At 45.0% G+C, this 27,690-nt stretch overlaps 3 protein-coding genes across 5 annotated transcripts; 1 reads left to right on the forward strand and 2 right to left on the reverse strand.

Annotated features, from left to right (window-relative positions):
* Positions 1-1,242: 1,242 nt before the first annotated feature.
* On the reverse strand, positions 1,243-7,493 carry sspn (sarcospan (Kras oncogene-associated gene)). Its single transcript, XM_035643636.2, has 3 exons — positions 6,660-7,493; positions 4,864-4,950; positions 1,243-2,002 (listed from the first exon to the last, which is right to left on the reverse strand). The coding sequence occupies exons 1-3, from the start codon at positions 6,927-6,929 to the stop codon at positions 1,643-1,645; spliced, it is 717 nt and encodes a 238-aa protein (XP_035499529.2). The 5' UTR covers positions 6,930-7,493; the 3' UTR covers positions 1,243-1,642.
* On the forward strand, positions 3,477-12,255 carry bhlhe41 (basic helix-loop-helix family, member e41). Its single transcript, XM_035643633.2, has 6 exons — positions 3,477-3,538; positions 8,671-8,796; positions 8,888-8,954; positions 9,180-9,287; positions 9,380-9,491; positions 9,788-12,255. The coding sequence occupies exons 2-6, from the start codon at positions 8,735-8,737 to the stop codon at positions 10,729-10,731; spliced, it is 1,293 nt and encodes a 430-aa protein (XP_035499526.1). The 5' UTR covers positions 3,477-3,538; positions 8,671-8,734; the 3' UTR covers positions 10,732-12,255.
* A 999-nt stretch (positions 12,256-13,254) lies between these two features.
* Positions 13,255-26,247, reverse strand: LOC118315936 (ras association domain-containing protein 8). 3 transcript variants are annotated; one of them, XM_047333428.1, is made up of 6 exons: positions 25,807-26,247; positions 20,598-20,799; positions 18,326-19,119; positions 17,965-18,162; positions 17,062-17,203; positions 13,255-15,264 (listed from the first exon to the last, which is right to left on the reverse strand). In XM_047333428.1, the coding sequence occupies exons 2-6, from the start codon at positions 20,698-20,700 to the stop codon at positions 15,149-15,151; spliced, it is 1,353 nt and encodes a 450-aa protein (XP_047189384.1). In that variant the 5' UTR covers positions 20,701-20,799; positions 25,807-26,247; the 3' UTR covers positions 13,255-15,148. The 3 variants fall into 3 exon arrangements, with proteins under 3 accessions (XP_047189384.1, XP_047189382.1, XP_047189383.1); XM_047333426.1 differs by having other exon boundaries at positions 18,320-19,119; positions 25,807-26,234; XM_047333427.1 differs by lacking the exon at positions 25,807-26,247 and adding an exon at positions 25,636-25,786 and having other exon boundaries at positions 18,320-19,119.
* Positions 26,248-27,690: the final 1,443 nt, after the last annotated feature.

The raw sequence follows: 27,690 nt of genomic DNA on the forward strand, positions 1-27,690 counted from the left end.
ACATATACATGTAAATTACCATTGTTAGCTAGTCTTGTTAAAATACTGGATGACTCTGTTGTTTTCAAGTTCCAGTGAAAGTTGTTGTGTTTTGTGTCAATATATAGTTTGATCTTCTGTCTCCTGCAGACTCATCTGAAGACCCACGGCAGCATCGGTCTCCTCCAGAGTCAGATATCATTGAGTGTCTTTGCCATGACAGATCAATGGACCACACAGAGAGTTGCCACATAGTGAGGAAGAGGAGGAGGATGGGGATGGAAGGTCCCTCCTCACTGTCATCTTTATAAATAAACATGCCCCCGTGAGGACTGGCATGTGACTTCCTGTGTCTGCTTGTGTGCGATTGAGCGTTTGTGCGATCAACATGTTGGACAGTCTTGAGATGCACACACTGGCTTCTTTATACCCAGACAAAACGTCCCTTTCTCACACACTACAGTTAAGGCCTCTGTGAGACATTAATAATATTCTCAAACCACCCCCAGACAGTCGACCTTTTGTTTTTTATCAGTGACAAAATAGATATAGCACTGCACACTTTTGGGCTACCATTCCCTGCTCAGCATGTGCAGGCTGTGGGTGACTCCTGTTCTTGGCACCTGACATGAGAGTAAGAATGAAAGGAAGCTGAACTCTGCACATGGTCGAGCATTTAAAAGAAATGCTCCTTTTGTGCTGTGCTGGCAGAAAGAAAACAACTGAAATGCTGTAAACACACTGGGATGATTTCTATACTTTAGTCTAGCTGCATGTCTGAGTCCCCCTTTCCTCACCCCAGAACCCCCCTCCTCCCCCCTTCTCTCTTTGTGGCTGCAGCCATTTGACTCCTACAGGCTGTTTGAGTCATGCTGGCTACTGGCCTGGCATCCACCTTCACAAGCCACAGCCCAGTTCTGCCTGGATCCAGTCTCATGGGGTACAGTGTCACAGGATCCATTCTTACTGCATGTAACTGAACTGCATGCTGTTGCACAGGGTTTATCTCAATCACTTTATGCAATGTTTATTGAACTGTTATTTAAAACAGCAAATGTAATAAAACTGCCTATTTGTGAAATGAATCCACCTAATTGCTGTTTCTGTGACCTGCAACATGAAAATGAGAAGCAATTTAGAGTTAAAAATATCAATATGATGTGATTGTCTGATTGTAAAGCAGTGAACTAATAAAGCTTGAGGCAGTAACATTTTACATTTGCAAACCATAATTTGTTGGTTCAATCAATGAATCACTGAAGCAACAATTGGGGTATTTAATTCTCAGTAACTCAAAACAAACAACATTTTCTTTTTGCATTTTGGGATTTAAGTGCAAAACAAATGAGTGTTGTGCTTGTAACTTGTCTGGTATTGTAATTGTATATGAGCCGTATGTCTCAAGAGCAAATGACAACATAACTATGAACAATGTGAAGATTTCATTATCTTGGAACACTAGTTCCACAATAATATAATAACACCAGCAACTGGAAGTACAAATTTACATATGTGGTATACAAAATCTGTGCAAAAAGCCATTTTAGTTCAACCACCACAAAAAGTAAACTGACATCAAAGAAAACACACACCGCAGATGCCAATTTCCTGTCCTTCAGAGTGTAATCACCCAGTTGGCATTTCCCTCCCTGTCCTCATCACATTAAACCTTCTGCCAGTGCTGCGTGGAGGGAGAGCCGATCTGGAGACCAGCGAAGAAGACCTGGTAACGGTCCTTCCACATGATGAAGGCACCGACGGCACAGACGATTGCTTGGGCCAGGTTCAGCACGATCTGGAGCAAGAAGTAGAGCGTGAGTGTCCCGGTGATCACCTCACAGTCGCTGACCCCCTTGTAGGTGAAGGTGCGGGCTATTGGGTCGTCTCGATCCAGCCTGCACACGCAGTCCTCTTCCACCTGATCGCAGTTGAAGCTGCTGGTCTGTGAGTAGTGGTATCCAGCGAATGCCATAACCAGCACCGAAATGACCAGTCCGATTAGACACAGGACAAAGTATAGGAGCTGTGGAGGGGAGAGGACAAGAATGAGCTCACACACTTTTACCTTGAAAGCTTTGGTCAAAAACAAACTGTTTTATTCTAGAAATATGGCTCCTGCTTTAGTCTGTTGTCTCGTGATTTACCCAGAGTGCCAAAACTGCAGCTTAGAAACTGACATGCTGGCTCAGTGCCTATGGCAAGTTCAATTCAAAGAGATTACCCACAATACTTAAGGGCGAGGTCTGACCATTAGAGTGGGAGCCCACCTTTTAGCACAGAGCAGACACAGCACATGTAAGACATAGACAGCCCTGCAGCCACAGCTGCTTCCCACCTTTGGTGCACATCCTGTGTGAGGGTGTTCGACAGCCCAGTGTGTCTAAAAATACAGTTGTAAAATGTGACGGGGGCTTTGTGTTGTTTGTGCAATTGCACAATCTCAATAACACTAAACCTTCATCTTAATCCCATCACTTACATAACAGGAGCCCTCATTCACTGGTGTATTTTTGCTCTCTCTCTTATATGCCGCTTATGGAATTATGCAAGTGATGAGCTGAGCATGATTTGATATGGAATTTATGATCATTTGGGAACAGCTGTGGAATCTGGAGTATAATTGGTTACAGGGAGACGTATGTACAGCGAGGGCCTCAAACACTACTTTTTGAGCATTATGTGCTTCACTGAATGGAAATGATCCGAAACACCAAAGCAGGGGGAAAAAGTGAAAGGCAACAACATTCCAATTGTTGTTTACAGTCCATGTGGTCCCCTGAAACACTTTTTAGTGAGCACTGACAAACTCATAGAACTCCAATCTGATCAACCGACACAATAAAGGAAGGCTGAACAGGGATAGCGGCGAGCCAGAATCCTTATCTGCCACAACAGTATCACTTAACTTCAGAAATGTCTCCACTTACAGCACATTTTCTACTCACTCCACTTGTGCCTCTCCCCTCTTGACAACATCGAGCCATGGCCAATTGAAATAGATTAACTGTCTGTAAAGTCATACGTTGTACAATTCTTACCTCCTTAAGCTCAGAATGCATACAAGCCATGGTTTCATTGAGCTATTTGAATTTACCACATTAACAGAACTAACACACACACGATGGACTGATCGCAGAACACATGTAAATCTGTCTAAATTTCTAAAACAACAGGACAGACTGGAAATAAGACTAAAATGAAATAAAATGAACAGTTACAGTTTAAACTGACAGGACTCAAATGCAGACCAAGATTGTGTTGAACGACACTATATGTTATATTTTAGCAAGGAAGATATAGTCATCATTGTGATAACTGTGTATATAAGTACTATGTATTTATTATTAATGTATATATATAATGTTTTCCCATAGAAATTGTTTTGTTCAATTGTCTATAAAAGCCGTTTTTGCTCAAATGCTGTCCCTATAAAATAGAGCAGCGCGATATTAAATCCCGCGAGATTATATGTACATGTTCCCGCGAGACTCAGAACACGGAAGCAGCCGTGCGGAAAAACGAGAAACGTGTTTTCGTACTTCGTGAACAGCGTGTCGGCGTAAGTAGTGAAAGATTTCCCTCATGAGCATCGTTTTATATCAGTGAATCCTGACTATTTACACGAATGTATATCTCGTATGATTTTAACAATCCAGAGGGGAGATGACGTCCTGGTGTGTGTGTGTGTGTGTGTGTGTGTGTGTGTGTGTGTGTGTGTGTTTTGGCGCGAAAGCAGTACACACTGGAATGAGAGTGAGTGCAGTATGTTATTCTGTGAGTTCAGTAAAAATACATATTTTTGTTCATTAATGTCTGTGTATTTACAGAATGCTTTTAGAAAACCTCGTTGTGGCTTTACAGGTGTGGGGTTTGTTTTGTTTCTTGTTTCTTTATTTTCTTCATCTAGGGAAGCCACTACTGTCGTCTACTACAGGCAAAACGATTCTTGATCCTATATTGTGGAGCTGCATGCCCCATTGTTCATATGGTATTTCATAGCTGAGAGTTGACAGTGGCTGAAGAGGGAGACATATTATTTTTGATCTTTTAATGTTTGTTTTCTGTAAAATCCTCAAAATTATTTATTCAATGCTGCTCTCTTCATTCAATGCAGTCGGGGGAATAAAAGACCCACAAATTAATTCATCCTGTGTCCGGTCCCGTCATTCTTGGCCTGGCCGCAGATATGTTTATATAAATGTCATGCACGTTGAAATAAAAGTAATTTAGGTGATTCAGAGAATCAGAAGGTATTCAAGTACACTTTGAATTGGCTTTTTAACCTTTCCTCTCTGCAAAGACCATTTGGCAAATTAGCTTCATTTCCTCATGCAAATTGCTTTTAAAATGTTAAGCAATAGTGAATGTACGTATTTGAACCTGGTATGCACACAAGAGCCAGGCAGAAGAAAAGAAAAAAACAGAGGATGCTTCTTCCAAGGGTCTCCTCCTCTGCAGCGAACAATGACGGAATGATTTTTAATTGCCTTGAAATTCCAACTGCATATATTGTAAAGCTAATTAAGCTGAACAATCCAGTGGCATTAATGAATGCACTCATCCAGTCATAGGAATCCCCACAGAACTCTTTTAAACAACGAAATGCTGTTAAATCTCTCTTTCCCTCTCTCTCCTCCACTGACAGAGGCAGCTCTCTAAGAACTGAGATCTAACAACTACAGTTTTACTGAGTAAAACATTTTGCTCTGCGAAGGTCAAATATACTGACAAATACACTGGAAATAATACTGATCCATCGATCTGATGTTTTCAATTTCAAAGAGTCCCATTGTGGTTTGACTGACGTACGTGACGCATTGTCACGCATTTCACACTTAACGTCAGTTTGGCAGAATATTGTGTTCAGTATGCGCGTCGACTCACCTTCACAATGAACTGCAGAGACGTCCTCTCGTCGGGGACGTAGGTGATACAGTACAGGATGAAGCCCAGGATGGAAACTAAGCACAGCTGCAACAACACGCCAGGAAATATTTGGCATAGTTTGGTTAGATTAACACTTATTGGAACATTACTCAGCATAATGCTCATTTTATGGCCTTTCACTATATCACAAAGAATGTACTCAACCCGTTAATTTCTGACTAGACGCACCGATGGACGATATCATTTGGATACTCTGCAGCTAGTTGCTGTAGATATGATTTACATGCTTGCTATAGAAACAGTATGAACAAGAATTAATTTCCAGAGAATGTCTTGTGGCCAGGATTTCAGAGGTGTCTCTTAATATTGCATGATTCAGCAGCAGTAAACTATCATCTGATTACATTACTCTCTCTCTCTCCCGCTCTTTCTCTCTCCCTCTCACACAGAGACACACTCACACTGTCTCTTCAGTGCAATTGGAGTCTTGTGACTAACGTTCAGCATCTTATTTAAATGTTTTTCCCAGGTTCTTAAGAATTCAGGGTTCTCTGGAAAGTTCTCGATGACCTCAGTGTTTTTCACTCGGCTGGATCTCGTGAGCATCTGACTCGGGATGTTGGTGTCCAGGGATGTTTTCGAGAGCAGATGGCGTCTGTGATAGACTAAGATGGGACCCAAACAGGAACACCAGGCTTCTTTTATTTTGTTGTTGTTCCTATCACCAAAATGTGATCTTAAATCTAATTCTGAATTAGGATGATAAATTGAGATTTTTACCTATTATCGTAATTCATGATAAGATTTAAGATTTTTGTATTTGGAACTTCACAGAGACAGTTTATCATTGTTCACTTACAATCAAAAGAAACTGCAGAAACACATTTAACTCTCTTATTATTAACTTAGCCTTAAACTGAATTTTAAGCTCTTAGACTCTGACACTTGAGTTCCTTTGAGAGTTTGATCGAGTGGAATCTAAATTTTCATCCCTTACCGTCCCCTCAAATGAAACTTAAACTGCGCCAAATACACATTAGCTGCTTTCAGCCCTTTACACATCAAATGACATTTCAGTTGCTTTCATGTCTCTGACATCGACAGACATTTTCAGTTTCTATCATCTTTTACAGCTGCATGCAGCACGTACTCTTCAGCTGTTAATTTTGAACTGCGTTCAGCTCCATACCACTTCGGTGCCTCAACTTCAGCTGACACCTCAATACAAATGTTGCCTTTCCTAGTTACTCAACAGGGATCTTCGTGTCAGTTTTGAAGTTACAGATAAAGGATATTAAAAATAGAGAGCATCGATGTTTTATAAAGTAGATGAAATGTGTGTTCTGATAAGGGATACGATAAAGACAACGGGGTTTAACTACATTTGCAAATAACAACGTGGTGTTCAGATGCCTCAAGTGTTCAAAGGTCAAGCCGGAAAAAGGCATTCAGTGATTGGCTGGCTCGTTTCACCTGCCCAGATGTTGAGGATTTGCCAGACGTGCAACAGAAACAACAGCAGGTGCAGGAAGGGTTTTCGGGTGACTGAGACAGATTGGAGATTTCAGGTGCACGCAGTCAGACGAATATGACAGATGAGATTTATCACTACACGACAGCAGCAGTGACCGTGTTGGCTGAGACAGCAGGGTAGGGGCCAGTGTTGACATGCAGCGTGGTGAGATGTGTACAGCTCAGGGTAATGCAGAAGAATCAGAAATGGGACACTCGGGTTCCATGCAAAATGAATATGAATGCAGAGGCTGATGTTAGAGCAAGAGGATGGCGCTTACAATGATCCCAGCCCAGTGTGGCGTCTCCCTGGTCAGGAGTGAGGGGCTGATGGCCAACATGAGGAAGGCCACGGCTGTGACAGCGACGCCTAACATCAGCTGGAGCAGGGCGACGAGCAGCGGGAAGCAACAGCTTCTGCACTTATTGCTGTCTTCTGGTGCTGGGCCTTCATCTCTCTTCTTCTTGGCCTCCTTCTTGTCCGAGGAACCTTTCTGCCCCATTTCTCCTCCCGTCTTCACACTTTTTTCCCTCTCCGTCCCTCCCAACATTTACTTTTGCAGAGTTTGGGGTGGACGAGCCTGCCGCCCTGCCTCTTTCCCCTTCCCTTCCCCTCCCTGCAGAGGCCTCCTCTCACCATAAGCCCAGCTCGGTTGCTATTTGGAAACAGAGAAGGCTCTGAACTAATATGGAAAACATTTGGACTGGATTCCTGAAGCCGCCCTAGTGCCACATATAGAGCAGGCAGCATACTGTGGAGGAAAAGGAAGAGAAGGGAAGGGGGAGGAAGACTGGAAGGGGTACTCCAACACACGACAGTGAGAGGATTTCACTCGTAGACGCATGAAAGACGAGAAAGGGGAAAGTGCAGAGGTGAATCGGCAGGAGTTAATGAAAAGCCAGCGCAGAGATGGTCACACTTCATTTGAGATCAGGAGTGATCGGATGATTATTTGTCAGCACTCTTACACAAGAGAGCCATATGCTGCCTGCCAGAAACAGTCACATGACTCGCAGGAAGAAGTAATGTGATCATAAGGCATGTGAGGCATTACAGGGGCTCAGATTTTGATGTTTTCGAACACTTCAATGTTCAAAAGGGGGGTAACAGGTGTCAGGTAATATCAGATTAATTTACTAGAGGGATTAATAGATCACTTGTAGTTTATAATAACACATTTGTATGGAAAGATCCAGACAATGCTTACTTTGATCCTATTAGTGAATACAGTAAAAAAAACAACAACATGATGAACTGAGTGACTATATATTTGGGGTTCATTCTTTAAGGACATCAGACAGACAGAGTGGAATTGGCAAACCATCAATTAGCAACGACTCTTTGTTAAACCAGCATCATCATCATTATTATTATTATTATTATTATAGCGTATCATCATTTCACTATTGGACAAAGGCGGTGAGGTGGAGGTGGGAGAGCAGCGCCCATGCTCAGATTAATAAAGAGGCGAGGTGCACGTGTCGGAGCACACAGCTGGGCCGGTGCCATGGTTACTGACGACGCAGCTTTGGATCACTGAATATGTGAGAGTGGGTAAACCTGCCCTGCCCCGGGCAACAGCACCGAGTGACAGGCGCGCGCACACACACACACACACACTGCACGCACCTTGCACGTTTGACAGAGGTCGCCCCGTGTTTACGTTAATCTCAATAAAGACGGTTCATTTTATTTTTTTTAGAGGAAGTTGACAGTAATTTTTTTTTCTTCCTGTAAAGAGAAAAATCTGATTTTCTTTGAAACCAGGCAACAAGACAAAGTCTCACATGATGTCCCCCTCATGCGTCAGCCCCCACGCCACGTGTCACACACCTGCGAAGTTTCGGACACCGGTGATGTCAAACCACCGGACTGATCCTGTATTAGTCCTGTCTCTCCTCGCGCCCGTGCGCCTTTGCACTCGTCCGCACATTGTGCGCATGCGTCGTCACGTTTCGGCCGCCGGGTCCCAAGTCGGACGGTCTCGGACGACGTCGCTGTGGGAGCGGCGGCTGCAACGCGGACGACGTGTGATCGCCGGACTTTGCGCTGGTGCAGGCTACACGTGAGTCGGGAGCTGTTCCCCACCGGAGGCGCGCGTGCGCGCTCCGACCACAGCACCGACGGCTTCGCAAAGTGGCTGCTCGGGGAACTCCAGGCGTCAGTCTGAAGCGCAGCTCGCACCGGAGGACACGCACCGTGCATCGTCTCCCACCCCCCACCCCCTTAGCCCCGCCGTATACTGTGGACGTTGTGGATCAACAAACGTTTCCCCCCCTCCTCCTCCCCAGAAGACGCTCGGGACGCGGATAGCCAGCAGCAGCAGCAGCAGCAGCAGCAGACGAAGGACAAGTGATGGATGAAAGAATACCGCATTTACAGGACAGGCAGTTCATGGAGCACGCAGATTTCCTGGGGTGAGTGTCGCGTTTGGCAAAACTCTTGTCAAACTCTCGTCCACCATGCACACTGTTCTGACAACCGGACACTTTCCTCTTGCATTTGCAGGGTGGACTACCCCTCGATCTACATGTGCAAATCCAAAAGAGGAATAAAACGAGAGGATGGTGGGAAGGTGAGCCTGCCTGCGTTTTTTCTTTAGTTTTAAAAAAAATATATGTTTTTGGTGGGAATCCAAAAATCCACTTTATTGTTCTGACTAACCAACATGTGTGTGTGTGCCCATTACGCTCAAACGCGCTACATGTGTGGCACATGTGGCACAACTTTCTTCTTTAATATTCCTACTTCAAAACGGTCAACGGCTGTGGGTGTTTGTTTGTTTGTTTTCCGTCTGCAGGACGCATACAAGTTGCCACACCGGTTGATAGAGAAGAAGCGGAGAGACCGAATCAACGAATGCATCGGGCAGCTGAAGGATTTGCTACCCGAACATCTGAAGCTGTCGGTGAGAAGAACACGATGAGACAAAAAGTTTTGCGCGACAGAAGACATCTCGCCAACGGCCTTTGACGGCACCTTTGTTTCCCCTCTCCACAGACGCTCGGGCACTTGGAGAAGGCAGTGGTCCTGGAGTTAACGCTGAAGCACTTGAACGCGCTGACTGCCGTCACCGAGCAGCAGCACCAGAAGATTGTGGCTCTGCAGAACGGTAAGCGCGTGAAGTCAATAGACAAGTTAGAAATAACGATAATGTTTGCATGATGAAACCGTTTTTACAGAAATGATTGATTTAAACAAATGCAATGTGTTCAGAGGGTGGTGCGCATCAGAAAATTAAAAAAAAAAACAGACCTATATTCAGACAGACTGTGGTTTACTCTGTTAGTATGCAGACGTGCAGACGTGCTGCTGATGCACGTCCGCCGCGTCTCGTCGTGGACTTCTGATGAGCCACGACACGGGATGATACTCTTTTTGTTAATCTTTGAACTGCGTGTCTCGCAGGGGACCGGTCGATGAAATCGTCCATCCACGCCGATCTGGACGCGTTCCACTCCGGGTTCCAGGCTTGTGCCAAGGAGGTCCTGCAGTATCTGAGTCAGTTCGAGAACTGGACGGCGCGAGAGCAGAGGTGCGCGCAGCTCATCGGCCACCTCCACAAGGTGCTGGCGCAGTTCCAGGCGGGCGCGCAGCCGCCACAGCACCAGCTGGCAGCCGGGGACGCACGGCAGGACGGGCAGCGAGCCGACGGCCAGGCCAACTGTGTGCCGGTCATCCAGAGGACCCAGGGCGGGGAGCTGAACGAGAACGACACAGACACTGACAGTGGATACGGGGGCGAGGCCGAGAAGGGCGACGGCAAAGACAAAGAGTGCGCGCGCGATAAGGCGCAGGGACCCAAGGCGGTGAAGATCAAGCAAGAGTTTGGAGACGAGCGCGCGGCCAAGAAGCCCAAGATGACCTGGTCTGGGAGCGGGCTGGGGGCCGCGGACGCCACCAGGCCCCAGGCGCTGATGAACTCTTTGATGGGAATAAGCGGCGTGGGACAGCAGACGCCGATCTGCATGCCTTTTTACTTCATCAACCCCTCAGCCGCGGCGTCCTACATGCCTTTGTTCGACAAAGGCAACATTGACAAGTACATGTACCCGGCGGCGGCGGCGGCGGCCGCGCTCGCCTCCCCGTTCCCCTGGCTGTACCCCGCGCAGGCGGCCGCCGCTGCCGCCGCCGCCGCCGCCGCGTTCCCCGGCTTGTCCGCGCACTTTGGCGCGTCGCCGCCGTGCCACGACGCCCCCTCCCCGGACAGAGACGGCTCTCACGACGCGGAGACGGGCGACGAGCGCGACGAGAGTCTCGCGAGCGACGACGACGGCGAAGGCGAAGGCGACGCGGCCGCGGAGAACAAGCGCTCCCCCCGCGACCACTTCTCCGCTTGTGACGCGAGCTAGTCCGCCCGCGTCGACCGCTCTCTGTGCATTCTGCTGAGGGAATGTGTGTGTGTGTGTGTGTGTGTGTGTGTGTGTGTGTAGAAGTTGTCTCGGTCGGAACGGGGGACACTGGCTGTGCCTTTTGCACTCGAGACAGATGAAACAGTCTGAACGATTGTCGACGACGATCGACTCACACGACGGTGTTGTGCTGGAGTTAGGGTTTTTTTTAATCCTCTTTGATAAACAATATTTTCAAATGGCAGCATTGGTGCCAACATCTTTGAGTACTTGGACAGTGCGCAGTATCCCAATCAAGCGAGTCTCTCTCTCTTTTTTCTTTTCAATGTATGAAGTTACAACTGACCTCTGCCAAGGTTATTAGGAGCCTGGCTGACTCTGACTGTAAATATTACGAATACAGTCTGATTCGTTAACAGAACGCAAATGGGCACTGAACGGGCCTATTAGAGAAGTGCTCCTGGAAGTGACCGCTGACAGGACGTCATCCCAAACTTTGCACGGGATAGGCTCTGTCCCTCCTGATCTCTCTCTCTCTCTCACACACACACACACACACACACACACACACACACACACTGTAAATCCCCTGAATGAGGCACTTCTGCACAGAGGTGCAGTGGCCTGTACCTCCAGGATAGAGGAGACCTTTAGAGATCTTTGATATTGAATGTAGGACGATCTTTACTCTTTGAGATGTAAAGTGCACTTTTCTCAGCTTTGAGCCCCCCCCCCCCCCCCCCCAACAGACAGCTTACTTTTTTTCAGAGTCAATCACTGTAGTTCTCTTTGAACCTTTCTATTGTATTGAATTGTCTTGAAAATGAATGTCACTTCAATTCACAAGAAGGAGCAGAGTTGTACCAGACGCTTTGCCATGATTTCATGAAGTAAAAGGGGCGATGAAGTATTTTTTACACAACATTACTCATTTCTAAATCTTTTAAGGAAAAAGTATTCAATTCACAATCGGATGTGAAAACTCCTCGACGCCCCATCACACACCAGACGGTCCCTGATTCTGTGTTGTATACTATCGCTACATAAAACCTCACTTTTAAAATATTTGACAAAGGTGGGAAAGAATCATGTGGCCATCAGTTATGGTTATTGCTGTTTTGGGAACTTTATCTTTATCTTGGCCTATTTTCTAAGAGATTAATTCCTGCAAGTGTATTGTCGTTCAGCTTTTCCCCCCCGAGGTTTCACACGTGACAGAATAAACTGATCATTTTCAATGTATTTTGCATACATGACATTGCTTTTGTAGTTTTCTTCAGATGTTTTCCCCCAAATCTGTTGTCAAACTGTTATCTGAAATGGCATGTGCGTCTGTAAATAGTTTTTTTTTTGTGTGAATATACCATAAAATATACATGTCAATGTCAATGTTGTAGAAGTCTATGGATTTTTTAAAAAGATATATACCTGAGCAACTGTTGCACATTTCGTTAACGCTTTACACATATGCTGTTCTAAATTATTGCTGATGAGTTGTAAAATAAACCTCAAAACCAAACTCTACAGGACTCTTCTTATTTAACACACATTGTCGTACATGCAGTCTCACATGATCAAATGCATTACAACTTTCTGGAGCGTGTGTGAATCTGTTCCAAGAAATAGAAAGCCTACACATAAAATTTTATGGTCATGGGAATAAGCATGCAAAAGACAAATTGTTCAGAATAACAGTATTATAGCAACCCTGGAAATACAGTAGAAGCAATGCATTGCTACTAACACTTAATCAGCTGACAGGTCACAGCGCAGGAATGTACAGTAAGCCAAGGATTTAGACAAATGTCATGTGATAAAAGGATGATGAAGTGAGATTACCCTCAGTCTGTACAGGCTGATGAAAAACAAGGGGGCCTCCTCCCAACGAGTCAAAAGCTCCAGGCAGGCTCTAATCCAGTCTTTGTTGTTGCCATTAAACTGATTCACTGCAATATCATTTTAATCCTTATGAATAATGACATCCCTCATGATTTTCCTGCATCCATAGTGATCTTTGCCTTTCAAAACTTGGGTAGGGGTGTGCATGTTGCCTTCAGGTGCAGTCCCCCTTTTTCCAGGAAATTCACAGCACAGATATTGGATGAAGCCATATGTTTCTCCAAACAGTCTTTAAACTCTTTCTTTTTTTCCCCAGTATCTTCATTCAACAGAGAGCAAACTCTAGAAGCTTAACCAGGTGCATGTTTTGTCTTTATGTAACCAGGAACTATCCTCCTATAAACCACATATCAAGCAACGCATTTAATTAACTGTCTAAATATGTATTTTATACACTGACAACATTTGTCCTCTCTTCGTTGCTAAGGGGAAAAAAGTGCTTTTCCCTCAGTTCTCTCCCGATTGTGTCCATGTCTCTACCATTACTGAGCAAACATCGCCATCTAGTGGTGAAACCCTTCGGAAATCATGTAGAGCCTCTACTGTACAACCCACACCATGAATGCCCATTTACACCCACAGGCAAACACTCACAGTTACCACGACAACCATTTGAGACACAAATCATTTTTTCAGATGGTTTATTGAAACATGCAATCCAAGTCATATCAGCAGCCAGATACTGCCGTACGTACACCTGTCAACATTTTGCAGTATATTTAAGGCAGGAAAAAAAAAAAAAAAAAAAAAAGGTTATGTACAGTCAACATCTCAAGAGTTCTCTAGAACTTCTACAGTTGTAAACAGCGACCACAGCTACGTCTCATCCCCATGCTGGAAAGAAATGCACACAAGTGGGTTTTTTTTTAAAGGGTAAATATATCATTCATAAGAATTTTAAAACGTGTCTCTCCTAAAACTGCAAAGCAGAGACACACTGTGGTGAGGGGGCGTCTTTTGTAGACACCGAATGCTACAGGGTTGATTTCCCCCTTGGTATCAACTGTCAACTATTTATTCCATGTTTGACAGCGCTGATGTAAAAACTACAGAACGTAGTATCGTTGCGTCAACAATACAGTAACAAAGTGGAAAGCATTCTCAATTATGTTCTTCCCATTGACATCTTTACAAAATACTGACAGATAAAAGGTTACTACAGTTTCCTCTATTGCCATTTTTCTCTGAGCAGCAATATGTGGCACTAATACATCCACCAACACATTTACTAAACAGACGATGACCATTCATTGCTTCAATGTCTCTGCTAAAGCTCTACTGTATAATACTTGAATTCACCACCTGTGTAAATGAATATAAGGCACTTTGATGTGATTAGTAGCTGAACTACAACCTAAGAGGGGCTTCTTATCTTGGCTATCCTGACTCCACACATGCACGCACACACACACACACACACACACTCTCTCTCTAACTGTAGCTATCCACTGTATTATTACATGCCTGTGTTTTTTAAGATTCAACTCACTGATTGACTGCACCGTTGTGCTCTGCACATCCTCATATGGCTATATTAACATCACAGTCATGCAACAAGACCTGCTAATCTTTGGCCACCCATCCTAACAGAAAAAACAAGCACAATACATTTGGCAAAAATAATCTGTGTAATCATTTAACAACGACAACAACAACAAAAAAAAACAGCTGAAGAGGATAATTAACACTGCTTCATAATGCAGATATTACTGCAGGACTGCGGGCACTGCATTTTCATAACTGTGAATGCATTGCTTTGTAATAAAATATAATAATTCACTAAATAAAGATGGAAAGTAAGAAAAATATTTACAGTGAGCTGTAATTTTGGTTCATACAGACAGTAACATTCTTCGGTAACAAAACTATCAAGCATTTGTGCATAGTTTTAACATGGACAGACAAGTCGGAGCTACAGGAATAGATTTTGATATGCAAAATGGCGGATTCTAGACAGTTTTCCTACAGACACAAGTGGGGTTTTCATTACTCACACAAGACCCAGTCATTATACCAGGTCAAATGTCTTTACTGCAGAAATAACGCATGATTTCAAAGATATAGAGTTCATAGATTCACATACCAAGATTCTCAGGAATATAGTTCAAAAGGCAACAGTTATGAATCATGATGCTTGTGAGAAAATTATTCAAATCATTCAGCAGGTACTATAGTGAGAGTAAAAGTACATTAAGTGGACACGTTAAGGAAGTCCACAACACCTTGATGTTTGGAAAGCCAGGAACATGTCAGGAGAAATGTTTCTCTCTTCATGCCATAACTAACTGTTTTTCATTTAGTGCTCAATGACTTCCAACATCGTTCCTTCACTTACCGAGTCTTCACAGTCAACGCTGCCGCCTCCAGGTGATTGAAACAACAGTACATAGAAGTGTGCTACTGAGGTATCCTGTACTACGATTTCCACACATTAACAGGTTCGGGGGGGGGGGGGGGGGGGTTGGATATGGGCGTTGGAAGGGAGACAACAATGTCTTAGAAGGGTATTAGAAGGGTCTCACACATAGATCCCCTCTGGATTCAGGCCCGAAGTGAGAGGGCTCTGGAGGACCCGGAGGTGACTGGACATCGGGTGGGACGACACAGGGCGCTTCAGCGAGCCAGAGAGAGGAACTGAATTTGAGAAGAAAACGCATGAACAGTCAGAAAATTGGAAACAATACAGTGTAAGTGTATTAAAAAAAAAAACGCTGAGACAGTTTAGATAAAATAGTATATCTGTGATTTTGTAGATATATAGTAATCGTTGTTTTAGTAGAATTCACATTGTTTTCAAATGTTCCTTACTCATCCAAATTCCTAAAAATTAACAATAAATGTCCAAATTACAAAATGTGTGTCCTGTGTATGCTACATGATATTTTTGCCACTAGGGGTCACTAGTGAGCTGTGCACAGAAGCCCCTGAAGCTGATTGTACACACATGGACTGGAAGATTACTAGAAGGACACGAACACTCAGTTCATTACTTTTCATAATTGAAAACCATTAGCATTAAGTTTAATAATACAACAGAGAACTGCACGTCGCAGAGTGAGAAAAAATCTCTTGGGAGATGACAAATATATGTTTGATTAAGATCGTGTTAACCGTTGTGTTAAGGATTTGAACCGTAATCACATCCAGTTACCTACCACTGTTCAACACGGCCATCCAATTCATTTAGGAGTAGAGCGGATATTGTTATTCAACTCAAACATTAAATCCAAAGCAGCGGGAAGGTGGAATATCAAATTATTAATAGCTGTGGTATAATGTAGCTTTATCTTTAACTGTACATTTGGATTTAAAAGATTATTTCTGTGTTTGCGGGGCTTGTCTTGAAAGTTTTTATATTTCTGTTTCAGTCTAAAACTTTGTTTTGCAAGTTTAGATAAGCAGCTCTTGGTTGCAAGCTTAATTTGACAAGTTGGTGGTTATGTAACCACCAACATAATGCACTGCTCTAGTTTCAAACTTGTTTCTTAATCAAGTAAATCTTAATTAGTATTCATAAATAATTAGGAATTTTCGCACTTAATTACTGTTACGTTTTATACAAGCAGCTAGCCAATTTGATGTGGATATCTCTCTGTTACACTGGCTCTTCCATTATTCCATTAAGCAGAAACATGTGACAGAGGGACAGTGTGATGGACAGAGTGAAGAAGAGACAGAGAAAGCTCTGTTGTGAAAACAGCAGGTCTGCCAGTATCCAGGAAGCTACATTATTCTCCCCTGGGATGGGTAACAACTAATACTATACTACCTCCTACTCATTTTCTTCATCAGAATGTCTCTCTCGATCATAATCTCTCTCTCACACACACACACAAAAACACACACACACACACACACACACACACACACACACACACACACACACACACACACACACACACACACACACACACACACACTGAGCTGAGTCATATTCTCTCAGCAGGCTGTGCGGACATGAGGAAGAAAAATAATCAGCGCCTTGATGGAACAGAATTCCTCCACTAATGCACAGGCAAACTGCACTTCAGGCACTTTAATAAGAGTGAGTCATTTGTCACATGTATGAAGGGCAACCAAAGACCTTCAGATATTCCAGATATTGATAAGGTAATTTCGAATGTCCAGAAATACACCACCGTTAAATTTCATTATGGATTTCCAGATCTGTCATTTGGATTATTACATAAATAGGATCTTGGCTTCTCTGGGTATTATGAGCGACCAATCAAATGAGTGGGGATAAAAAAATGCACTGTCAAAAGTTTTACTTCATGAGCAAGAGTTGAGCAATTGTGGGGACGTAGGGATGGTTGAGCTGGCACACGTCCCAGCCTCGTGGTTGACAAGAAAAGGACAGATCAAAAGAGAGAGATTCCTAGATGTATTAGTAGTTGGATTAAAAAAAAAAGAAAGAGATATTATGTATACCATGACTGTTGTGGCAACTTTCATCCTCCTCGCTGGGCTCGGCCGGCAGCACTGTGACTTTGGTGCCTGTCTGCTTGATGAACTGCTGCAGGTTCACTTGTCTCAGCTCCTTGGTCAGTTGCTCCAGATCGTGCTGCATGTCCTTCAAGGAAACAGCGCCAAGAGAAAAGTGATTCTTCAAACAGTGAAGTATTACCAGCGGCCGGACTATGACCTCTACGGGCACAGACTATTTGAAACTGTGTTTGGATATATCGACGTCTAGGCAGCATGAGCACGATCAAGCTGTTTATCATCATTTAGCTGAACCAACTGACACCAGCTCATAAATGGTAAGAGAGAAAACGAGACAATGTGAAATGAAAAGAAAATCAGATCCCTTAAAACTGGCAGAGGTTCAGCATCGTGGTGCGTCAGAGGCTTATGGGTTAGTTAGTGAACGCAAGTCCTTTTCCTATGAAATCACTGGCGCTTCCAATGTTTTTAAAGAGAAATGGGAGGGACATGCTTCCTATTCTGCGCTGTGACGTCTTTCAGAGCGCACAAACACAGTGAACACAACTTTCACCTTTTCTTAAACAGTCTACGGGCTACGTATAGCATGGCACGGCTATGCCGGACAATGCTAGCCATCCCATATTCCCGCTGAGAGCGTGGGGGCTGCGAGTGTGAGCGCAGTTTTAATAACACTCATTTATCAACCGAAGCGTCTCACACAGAGGCTCAGACTGAGGTTTCCTCAGTCGTGAATTCTATGGCGAGCGTTGCAACAGGCATCTATTGGCAATGGATATTACACACAACCTTTAAATGCTGTCCCACTGAAGGATGGTCTCTCTTACCACTACGTCACCCTGCAGCACTGTTTTGTTAAAGAAACCTCTGTGCTTGAATGTATTTCACCTGCAGCTTTTTGCTGCTTTGTCCGAGGGACCGGTCCACAGCCCTGCAGCTGCTCTCCAGCTGGACAGCCTGTCTCTCCTGGGCCTTGAGCTCTGCTTTAACCTTGAGGACCTGAGCGCGGGCCTCTGCCTCGCTGACCCACTGGGTCTCCTGCCGCTCCCTCTGCAGCCGCTCCTCTTCCAGACCTGCCTCCACACCCTGATGGGACAACAGGACAAACGGGAGGGAAAAAGAAGAAGGCCAACAGATCACTGGGACAGCTGGTAATAATTAAGCAACAATGGTGAAAAGGGAACTATTTTTTTGATAAATGGATGAATATTCTTTATCCCGTTTTATCCCACATATAGCACACCTGTACCATGGACAGCTTTTCTTCAATCTCCAGTTCACAGCCCTGCATGCGCCCTCGGAGCTCCAGCAGTCTTTCTTCCAGTTGTCTCTCACTCTCGATCTCAATCTGCAGCTCAGAGGCCCAAAACTCCTCCTCCTCCATCTCCACCTCATTCTTCCTCAGGTGCTTCTCCAGCCTCACAATCTCCTCGATCAGCCCTCCTCCTGCACCTGGGTCACCAATGCACACTCCAACTCGCCCCCCCCTCCCCTCAGCCCAGGCCTGCAGCTCCGCCTCGTAGGACCCCAGCTTCTTCTCCAGCACGTTGAGTGTCTCTCTCTGCAGGCCGACAAGTCTGACCAGATCTTCCATGCGACAGGCCCACAGGCCGGGAGATGCGGTCCCGATGGCCGGTCCTCCATGGTGGTGGTTCCCGCTGTTTCCAAGGAGAAGTCTTCGTTTAGCCTCAGCCTCCCCGATGCGACCCCCGCTCAGTATCTCCCTAAGGCCTCTGGGTGCACCGGTGAATGTGAGAGACTTGCGGCGAGGTTCACGCCGGCGGAGGGAGCGATCGTTGGGATGGCGAAGCTTTGCAAGGGGCGGGAGGCTCTGCCGATGCAGCCCACGTTCTGGTCCCCTGAAACCGGGTCCTTCGGAGGGGGGTCTTTCAGTCAGGGAGGGGCCTGTGCGGTGCAGGATGAGCTGGACATCACCAGCATACTGGCCCCATGTATTCAGAGACGCCACGGGGCTCTCGTGTGGGGCGAGGTGACGCTCAGTGTCCCGCCACTTTTCTACCAGAGTATATCTCCCAGTGCGACCTGTAAAGATCACAACAGAACATGTTGGAAGAAAATGTGACTTCAAACCGCTTCTCATGGTGGTTAAGTAAAACTGACTTTTATTTAAAACTCCTTTTTTTTGACAATTAGAAGATTAAAAGACAAAAAAAAAAAACGTGACAGCCGTGATATACAACCGGCTCATAGAACTGTTAGGTTAACATGTTGGCACACAACTGTCTTCTTAAATATTCAACAGACAGAGGAATGATATCACCCTAACCCACTGGTGTCATGTTTCATAATTATTACACCTAAAAGTTGAAGCATGACATTGTGGTTTCTGAAAACAGCTTACAAATGTTTTATACATGAGTAGAGAGCACTAAGTCAATAAAGTAAAAATGCAGGCTGGAAAACAGAAGAGTCAGCTTTAAGAGACTAAAAGCTGCATACAGTAGATCTATAGTGTTACAGTATTTCTCAGTGGGTTGAGCACAATAAGAAACCCCTTCACATTAAATGTGATTTGTTGTTTATAACCTATACACAACACTTGCAGTCGTGTGTGGACAGAAACACTTGTAAAATGCCACAGTGCCAAATCAATGCTGACTTAACATGGTGTGTATAGGTTTTAATACATAAAAGGAGGTAGAGGAGGGGGCTCGGGATTGCTGCATTCTCAGTTTGGCAGGAAACAGAGTGATGAGTCAGACTTTCCCTCCTACTACCCTGCGCTTTGTGGGAAGTGATGTCAATAAAGTCTGCTCAAGTGCCCCCGTTCCTTAAGGAGCCATATGGGAGGGGGGTCCCACTGAATCTCAGCAGGAGCTTAACATGTAGGCAGGAGACTCCTACTTCTTCTAACTCAACAAAAGGCCTTTTGGAGAGCCGCATACCCAGATCACTGTTGCGGGCTGATCAATGCACGGTGTTTTGTATTTTTCAGTGTGAAGTGTGTAGAAAACATTTGGGAAAGGTAACTTTACAGATGTGCAATGAAAGTGAAAACCGTATAAACCAACAACCATGTTAAAAGTCTGATTGAATCTAAAAACATCAGAGAGAATATGTTTTAGATTAGCGCTTTTATAAATAGCGGCTAAAATGGATGTAAAACAGTGAGATTATTCAGTAACTACCATGAAGCAAAATTTGTTGTTGACGGTAATATAACACACAAAAATTGTCATTCACTGTTACCTGCGAGACAAAGACCACACCAGAATAATTTTATATTTGTGGTAAAGCCGAAAATTAAATCAGAACCACACAATCATTGGACCCATATGTACACGATACTGTTTGCCATGGTCTATATACATATACTGCATATAAGCAAGGAACATGGCACAGGACATTTTGTAACTGATGCAAGGCATAGCCTGATTCATAATAACCAAGTTATTGCAGTAAGAGCAAATAGCAAGAAAGTTCTTAAAGGTTTAATAGTGGTTGTATCGTAAAGGGTGCTTGCTGTAGGTTTTCATTTTCAATATTGAAAAAATATTTACCTATGGCCTGGGCCAGAGCAATTACCACCTCCTGGCACGTGGTTGCCTCGGTGACCCCACAGACGACCCTCTGGACTCCATCCACCCAGACCTTGAGCTCCATGTTGGGTCAGAAGTGAGGGGGCCGGTAGTGGGGTGTTGGCCCCGACATTACTGAAGGCTCCAGTGGTGCAGAGCAGTTGAAACCCCTCTGGCCGTTTCACTGACAGGAAGAAAAAAAGAAGGGAAAACAGGAAACAGTTAGTCAGGATGTGCTCAAGGCCGGGGTTATAAAGCTCAGCCGCCTTTAGGGATAAAGTCTTACTAGACATACAGACTGTTGAAAATATAAACTAACAGGAGAAGTCAAACAAGGAGAGACTGCAAGGTTATTCTAGCAGTCTCTTCAGAAAGGTAAGGATTGCCTTGCCAGGACCAGCTGGCAATAACACTGTTGTTTTGTTCTTCTCTATAAAAAAAGGTGCATGACTGTTGGGGGTGCAAGACAAGTGTGCTAGCAGACTTTTCCAAGCCCGGTTCCTGCTTTTGTAAAAAAGAAATGCGTTGACGCAGCGAAGACAGAGCAGGAAGCATCGACACGCGGACTGAAACAGAGAAGGCAGAACATGCACTGTGATGTAAAAAAAAGAAGGAGAGGGAGCAGAATCCCATCATGAGAGAGCAGAGCAGGCATTGACAGAATGCACTGTTGCCTAGTGGGTCATCAGAGCATTAATCAACACTATGATAAGTAAAAGTACAACATAACATTCAAGATGTGAAGCTTATTCCAGACCGGGTCCTCAGACATAGAGAGCATGTGTGAAAAATGTGAAGGTTAACTATGGAAAATTCCATTTAAAACAACGGATCCTTCATAACATTCTTCAAGGACAGTCTTCGGGGAGACAATGAATGGCATCTCTCCAGATCTCTATCACTCTCCGTGGATCTAACCTTCGCTGCACCTACACCACTGAGTCAAAAGGCCCTTTTGTTCACCAACCCCCCCCCCCCCCCCCAGTAATTACACCTCCCCTGCCTGACGGATTCAAAGTCACCAGCCTGTCCTACCCACAACCCACTGCTTTTCTAAGTTTGGTGAAGACATTAAATAGCGCTTCACGGTAACATCCGTAGAGACAGAGAGACCACCGGAGCTGGAACTAAGGATTGTTTGGATTGTTCTCGTTATGGATTATTCCGTCAATTTTTCAGTTGATCAATGAATCGCGTACTTTGAAAGGTCAACAATGACCATCACAAGCCCAAGGTGACAAATAGGTTATTTTGCCAGATTAACAGTCCACATAAACAAAGGTTTTTAACATAAAGACATTTCAGAAACTAACAGCGAGTTTTTTTAGGCGAACGTTAAGTGCACACATTTTGTATTATTCCAAAATGTACTGTCTGTAAATTTGCACATGCGCGAGTGTCGATTTTGTCGGTGGCCCTTGAATACTCTATTCTTGGCGTTTTCACAGCTGTTTGGAAAGGGCTTTCGTCCTTCATTCAGACTGCCCTTAAATGGCATTAAAGGCTGAAGGATGGAGAGGAACCGGAAAATAGTCAGACACTCATGCACGGCACCCTGCAAGATTTTTTCTGCGCTGACCCAAAACACTGTCACCATTTTGTTCAACCCTCCTCAAAGAGGATGAGGAAACAGTTAATCGGGGCCGAGGAGCCTTGATACAAAGCAGGCATAGCGGATCGAGCCAGGGAGAACATTTGGATACACTGGAGGGGGGAAGAAGAAGAAAAAAGCACTACCTGTGAAAACAGCACTTCAAGACTAATGACACCCGAGGCTGGAGGAATTTACAAAGACCACTACGTGAATTTCTGTACACTGTACGGGCATGAGGAAACAAATTGCAAAAATTCATATCAAAACACACAAACAAAAACTAGTGCTCAGCCAAAGCAAAACACTTTCATGTGCAGCAAAGACAAAACAAACAGGCTTATTCAAGGCCTCTTCCGCACACAAAAGAAAACTCAGGGGAGGGCACATGGAATTGTCACTCGCTCTGGTCCAGACTGGTAACATTTATTGTATATTCATTAACCTTAATCCAGGAAAACCCAACCGATGACACAGGCACAGCGGTGTGGGGCAGAGTGCCATCCTGAGCTCTGCAAGCTCCCTTCCTCTGGCCCGTCGAAGCCGCAGCCTGGGGAGATGCCCGCTCCCCGATTTGTGCAGCTCGTCTTACGCCAGAGAGGCATTTCATGAGGCAGAGGAGGGCTTAACTCCTCCTGTGAATTCTATTTAAGCTCGGGCCGATCGACTGCATCAAAGCCTCCAACCCCGATGAGCTCAGCGCCCGCGTTCGCTTGTTTCAGTCTCGCGATGCATTCCTCTCGGAGCAGTGAGGTGTGTGAGCAGCTCCGAGCAGCCTGCACGCACATCCGGCTGCTGGTGACGATTCTCCCGGCCTACAGGAGCCCACTGAGCTGGCAGAGAGAAGGCCTCGACTGGCTGCTGGTGTAAACAACCTACCATATGCTCATGTGGGGGCTCCAACACAGCCAACACACTGCAGTAGCATCTAAGAAATGTTTACTGTAGGAGCTTTAAAAAAAACCCAACCAAACAGCCGCTGCTTCATTCGGGGATTTACAGTCTGTCGAGCATCACAAACTGGCCTGAGTATCATGCAGTTGAACGGTTCTCTGAACAAGGGGGGTATTTGTGGAATAAGACAAAATGAGCATTCATGACATTAAAACTAAACTGAGAGAGAAAGCCCGTAGGGCAGCAACTGAACCAAACTGAGAAAAAGTGATCTCACAGGAAAACACTAATGTTCCACAAGTACTACTTCCATGAATAGATGCTATCACCCTCTGGTTCCTGTACAAATCATTGACCATTGTTCACCAAGGTGGAAAACAACACAGTCATTTCATGAATCACGGAAGTTTGGGCACAGTGAGTTTGAAGGAATTCATATCCAAGTGCCTTATGAAAACGATTGAGTAATATATTATGGTATTCTGACGTGCAAATCTCCCCCTCGCTCGGTTAATTAAAGACAATGGGATACTTCTGGAGCAACAGCAGTCTGTCCTAGCATTTAAACCTCTTTGCCTATTGCTAACCAAACTTTAATTCAAATTGCACTCCCTGTAGAGCAACATGTAATTACTAGCAATTTATACTGCGCTGTAATTGGTAGCAGATCTGTTGTGAAATGGATTTCTACGCTCAGCCAGAGACAGACGCCGGCTTATTGTGGAGGCACTGCTGGTAACTTGGTTGGAACAAATTGGATAAATCTCTTTCCTCCCCTTCACTTCTTCCAGATTGTCATCAAGAGCTGTACAGCCCAGAATAATCCCAGAGCCTGGAGTATATTCGGGTGGCAACAGTATAGTATTATCGTGAGGTATACTGGGGGGTTGTAAGGATCGGACACCCGCGGTTAAAAGTTAAGGGTCTCGCAGTGGGAAGAAGATAAAGAAGTTCCTCGTCACAAACACGCCAGCCTGGCCCGTACACAATGCTCTCTGTGAATGTAAACATCACGGGGCACGGCAAAGACTGTTGCCCGAGAAGAGCCTTGATCCTGTGGAGTGGAAAACTGATAACACCCAGGGTATGCATTCCTGGGATGTGAGAAAGCAACAGGCCACGACTACCAGATAAGAGGAGAGCTATATGGGTCTGTCCGCTCTGTGATCTAGGTTACGCAGCGTGCAACGGCCGTGCGTTCACACTTGAAGCCAAGCTGAGCAGCGTTTATTAATCCCAACATCAGTGCACTTGCGGTTGGGACATTCTGAGGAAATGATATGAGCAGGGGTTCCATGTTCTTCATCGTTTCATCATCCTCTCGGGTAATTTTGTGTCTCAGCTGCTTTAGTCAACACGTGGACAAGACCTCATGCCTGCAGGGAAGTTAAATGTTACCCTAGATGCAACTTAAGGCGACATCGTACATCGCAGAGAGGCTGAAATACAGTTCAAAATCCCTTTTGTGTGTGTGGAGCCTTCGAAAACTGTGCAGCCTGACTACAAGAAGAACAAACGTGAGTCCAACGTGAGCACCTCCTAAGAATTCTAGTTCCAACTCCCAGGTTTTCCACTCTTCTGTAGGTTGTGGTGTTTGGGATTTAACCCACATCCAGTCACGCTGCACACAACACCCACGGCTCCTGTGGGCTCTCCAGTGGCCCCTGCCCCGGAGCAGGCCTCCCTCTCTCTCTCTCTCTCTCTCTCTCTGCCTGGCTGATATTAAACTATTAGGCGCTGGAGCAGCCGCCCTTCTTCCCCTGTTTGGGAGGTCAGTGCTGGCAGGGTCTCCAACATCTGGCCGGCACGCTCAGCCAGCAATAATGCCGCCTTTGTTCCCTTGCCATGTTCGCTGCTCACTGTAGGCAGCTTTGAAGAGCCAGCAGGGCGGGCAGCAGTTCTCCTGCACTGGGGGCAGAGGCACAGCGGGGCAGAAAAAAGAGAGAAAAGAGGCCTCGGGCATTAAGGGTTTACATGTTTCAGCAGTTTGTAAAAAAAACAAACAGCATTTGGTGCTGAATCACACACTTGCAGAGAAGCATTTATAGAGCTGACATCGTTTTACAGTGGCAGGACTTGTGTATTGTTCCAGTCTGTGAGCGGCTCTTCGCAGCCTGGTCGTCTCATGGAGCTCTGACACTGTTCAACACTGAATTTACAGCATCCTACTTCCACAACTACAGATCCCCAAAAGCACAAGACACAAGAACCCTGGCTGAACGCCGCAGCTCCACAGGTTGGCTCGGCTCCACCTGGAGGGGAGAAGTCTGGAGCCACGAAATGTATTTCTTAAAACACACATTGTGTTATGATGACATAGGATGAAAGATGTCCCAACTTGACGTGTCCACGGAGAACCCGACGAGAGGCCGGTTTGTGGGAGGAAAAACGGTCTAAGCGTCGTTTTTGAAGTGAAGGATCTGCAAGGAAGAATCTCAGCCTGTTGGATTCATACCGCAAGACACTGAGGTCAGGAGCAGACGGAGGTTTCAAGTCAAACGTTACACGGCACACGCAACATCCTGAAAGACCCACCGGTGTGATGAAAAGGCTCCTCTGTGGCTCGGAGAATATGGCGATCCCTGGCTCCAGGGGGCTCGGAGAGCAGACGAACTGTTCTACTACACGAGTGTTTCCGTTATCCCAGCGCCACAACTACACATCCTCCTCCTCCTCCTCGTCGTCTCCTTGTGCTGCTGGTCTTACCTTCACGGTGTAAAAACGGGACTCCGACTCGGCGGCTCCGCTGTCCGGGGAGAAAGTTCGACGCGCGTAAAGACGCGAATTCCGCAAGAAACCGGCTCCTTCTCCTCCTCCACTGCCCAGCGGACCACTTCAGACCAACTGCGACAAAGTAACGTTCAGCTGCAGGACGGACACACACACACACACACACACACACGCACGCACACAACAGCTGGATACGAGGCAACGCCGGACGAGTCCGACAACAGCACCTCTGACGCCTCGGTCCTCTGTCCGAAGTTTGCGCCTCGTCCGCTCCGTGCGCCGCAGTCTTTTGCGCTCACCCCCACCTCCTCCAATGATAAGCTGCGGAAATTGCCCCTCTCCCCGTTTGTATTAGTCCTGCTGGTGAACACACAGCACTGGAAGTGGGACACCGCAAGGCATTGTGGACTGTTTAAAGCCGCAACGCGCTCTGGTGGAGGAGTGGAGGAGCGGAGGAGCCACCTACCGCCAACTTCTCCACATCCAGGGACGTTTCATCCGCAGAACGAGAGCACGGACGCGAGGAGCCCCCCTCAAAACACCGAGCTACTCAATGATCGGCAGAGGCTAAGGGTGGGCAAGGCAGGCTCAACATATCAAGTCTATTGTATCATGTACCTGAAAATCATTTTTAATTTTTTATTGTCCAATGTGCAAATGTGCAATCAACCCTGTTATCAAAATTAGGGATGTCACGATCCGATATTCCATATCGGTATCGGGGCGATAGTGGCCAAAATGACTGGATCGGATATCGGAAGAAATAATAAGTCGAATCCGATCCGATACATTACAGTAAACAAACCAATTAAATGCCAATTTACATACAGTATCTACTAAGCTTTGAACGACCTACTGGCATCATATTTCTATGTTAATGTATTATTATTTAATCAACAGTTTACAGTTCAATTTGTTTTTTGCTTGTTTGAGTGGTGCTGACCATAAAAAAAGTCTGCCAAAAGTTCTGTGAGAAATAAAACAGCAGTATTCCATAACTCAGTCGTGTTGCTGGCTATGTATGTCTTCCTTTAGGGGAGTTGATAATTTGTGTCACAGGTGAGTATGAGGTTTTAGATGGCTAGGGTAAGCAAAGTGCATCCTGAACAGTGCATTACTAATATTTTATTTTACAAGCGGGGAAAGATTGCATCTGATTAGTATCGGATCGGTATCGGCAGACACTCAAGGTTGCAGGATCGGTATCGTCCCATCCCTGTAAAGTCCATATATCGTGTACCTGAACTAAGAGATATGTAATGGCAAATGTGTAATCCATCCTGTTGTCAAAAGTCTAATATAACATGTACCCGAAGTTATAGAAATGTAATGTCAAATGTGCAAATGTGAAATCACCCGTTATCAAAAGTCAAACATATGTACCTGAACTCATAGAAATGTAATGTCAAATGTGCAATCAATCCTGTTATCAATAGTCTAATACAGCGTGTATCTAAACTAACCCATATGTTACGTGAAATGTGCAATAGTGACAGTTTTTCCACAACAGATCCGTTTTTAGAAAAAAGAAAGTAATGAATTGCATTGATTCAGAGGTACTGCTGAATAACTGCCTTAAAACTACTATTCTAATGAAATGACTATTCTGATTTATAACTGCAACACACAAATTGTACAGTGGCTTAAAATATTATGCACTGAACATAATTTAAGTACAAAATACCAAAATATAGTGATATAAAAGTAAGATCACATAAAGTGTTTGTCGTAATCGAGTTAACTGGTTAGTGATATAAAAACGATGCAAATGTGTGTTTACCATGTGATTTAAAAAAAAAACTTTCCATGATTCATTGTTGTCATTGACTCTCATATGTTGTGACTGTTCTGTGCTTTAGT

The sequence above is a fragment of the Scophthalmus maximus genome, chromosome 7, assembly GCF_022379125.1.
Source record: "Scophthalmus maximus strain ysfricsl-2021 chromosome 7, ASM2237912v1, whole genome shotgun sequence".
Lineage (NCBI taxonomy): Eukaryota > Metazoa > Chordata > Actinopteri > Pleuronectiformes > Scophthalmidae > Scophthalmus > Scophthalmus maximus.

Excerpts from the sequence above, each read along its gene's own strand:
- sspn (XM_035643636.2), bottom strand. The coding sequence starts at position 6,929 with ATGTTGGGAGGGACGGAGAGGGAAAAAAGTGTGAAGACGGGAGGAGAA. Across the intron at positions 4,951-6,659 it reads CACACTGGGCTGGGATCATT|CTGTGCTTAGTTTCCATCCT; the intron begins GTAAGCGCCATC and ends GTGTTGTTGCAG. Across the intron at positions 2,003-4,863 it reads CTCTGCAGTTCATTGTGAAG|CTCCTATACTTTGTCCTGTG; the intron begins GTGAGTCGACGC and ends TCCCCTCCACAG.
- bhlhe41 (XM_035643633.2), top strand. The coding sequence starts at position 8,735 with ATGGATGAAAGAATACCGCATTTACAGGACAGGCAGTTCATGGAGCAC. Across the intron at positions 8,955-9,179 it reads AACGAGAGGATGGTGGGAAG|GACGCATACAAGTTGCCACA; the intron begins GTGAGCCTGCCT and ends TTCCGTCTGCAG. Across the intron at positions 9,492-9,787 it reads GATTGTGGCTCTGCAGAACG|GGGACCGGTCGATGAAATCG; the intron begins GTAAGCGCGTGA and ends CGTGTCTCGCAG.
- LOC118315936 (XM_047333426.1), bottom strand. The coding sequence starts at position 20,700 with ATGGAGCTCAAGGTCTGGGTGGATGGAGTCCAGAGGGTCGTCTGTGGG. Across the intron at positions 19,120-20,597 it reads TGCTCTGGCCCAGGCCATAG|GTCGCACTGGGAGATATACT; the intron begins GTAAATATTTTT and ends TGATCTTTACAG. Across the intron at positions 15,265-17,061 it reads AAGTTGCCACAACAGTCATG|TTCCTCTCTCTGGCTCGCTG; the intron begins GTATACATAATA and ends TCTCAAATTCAG.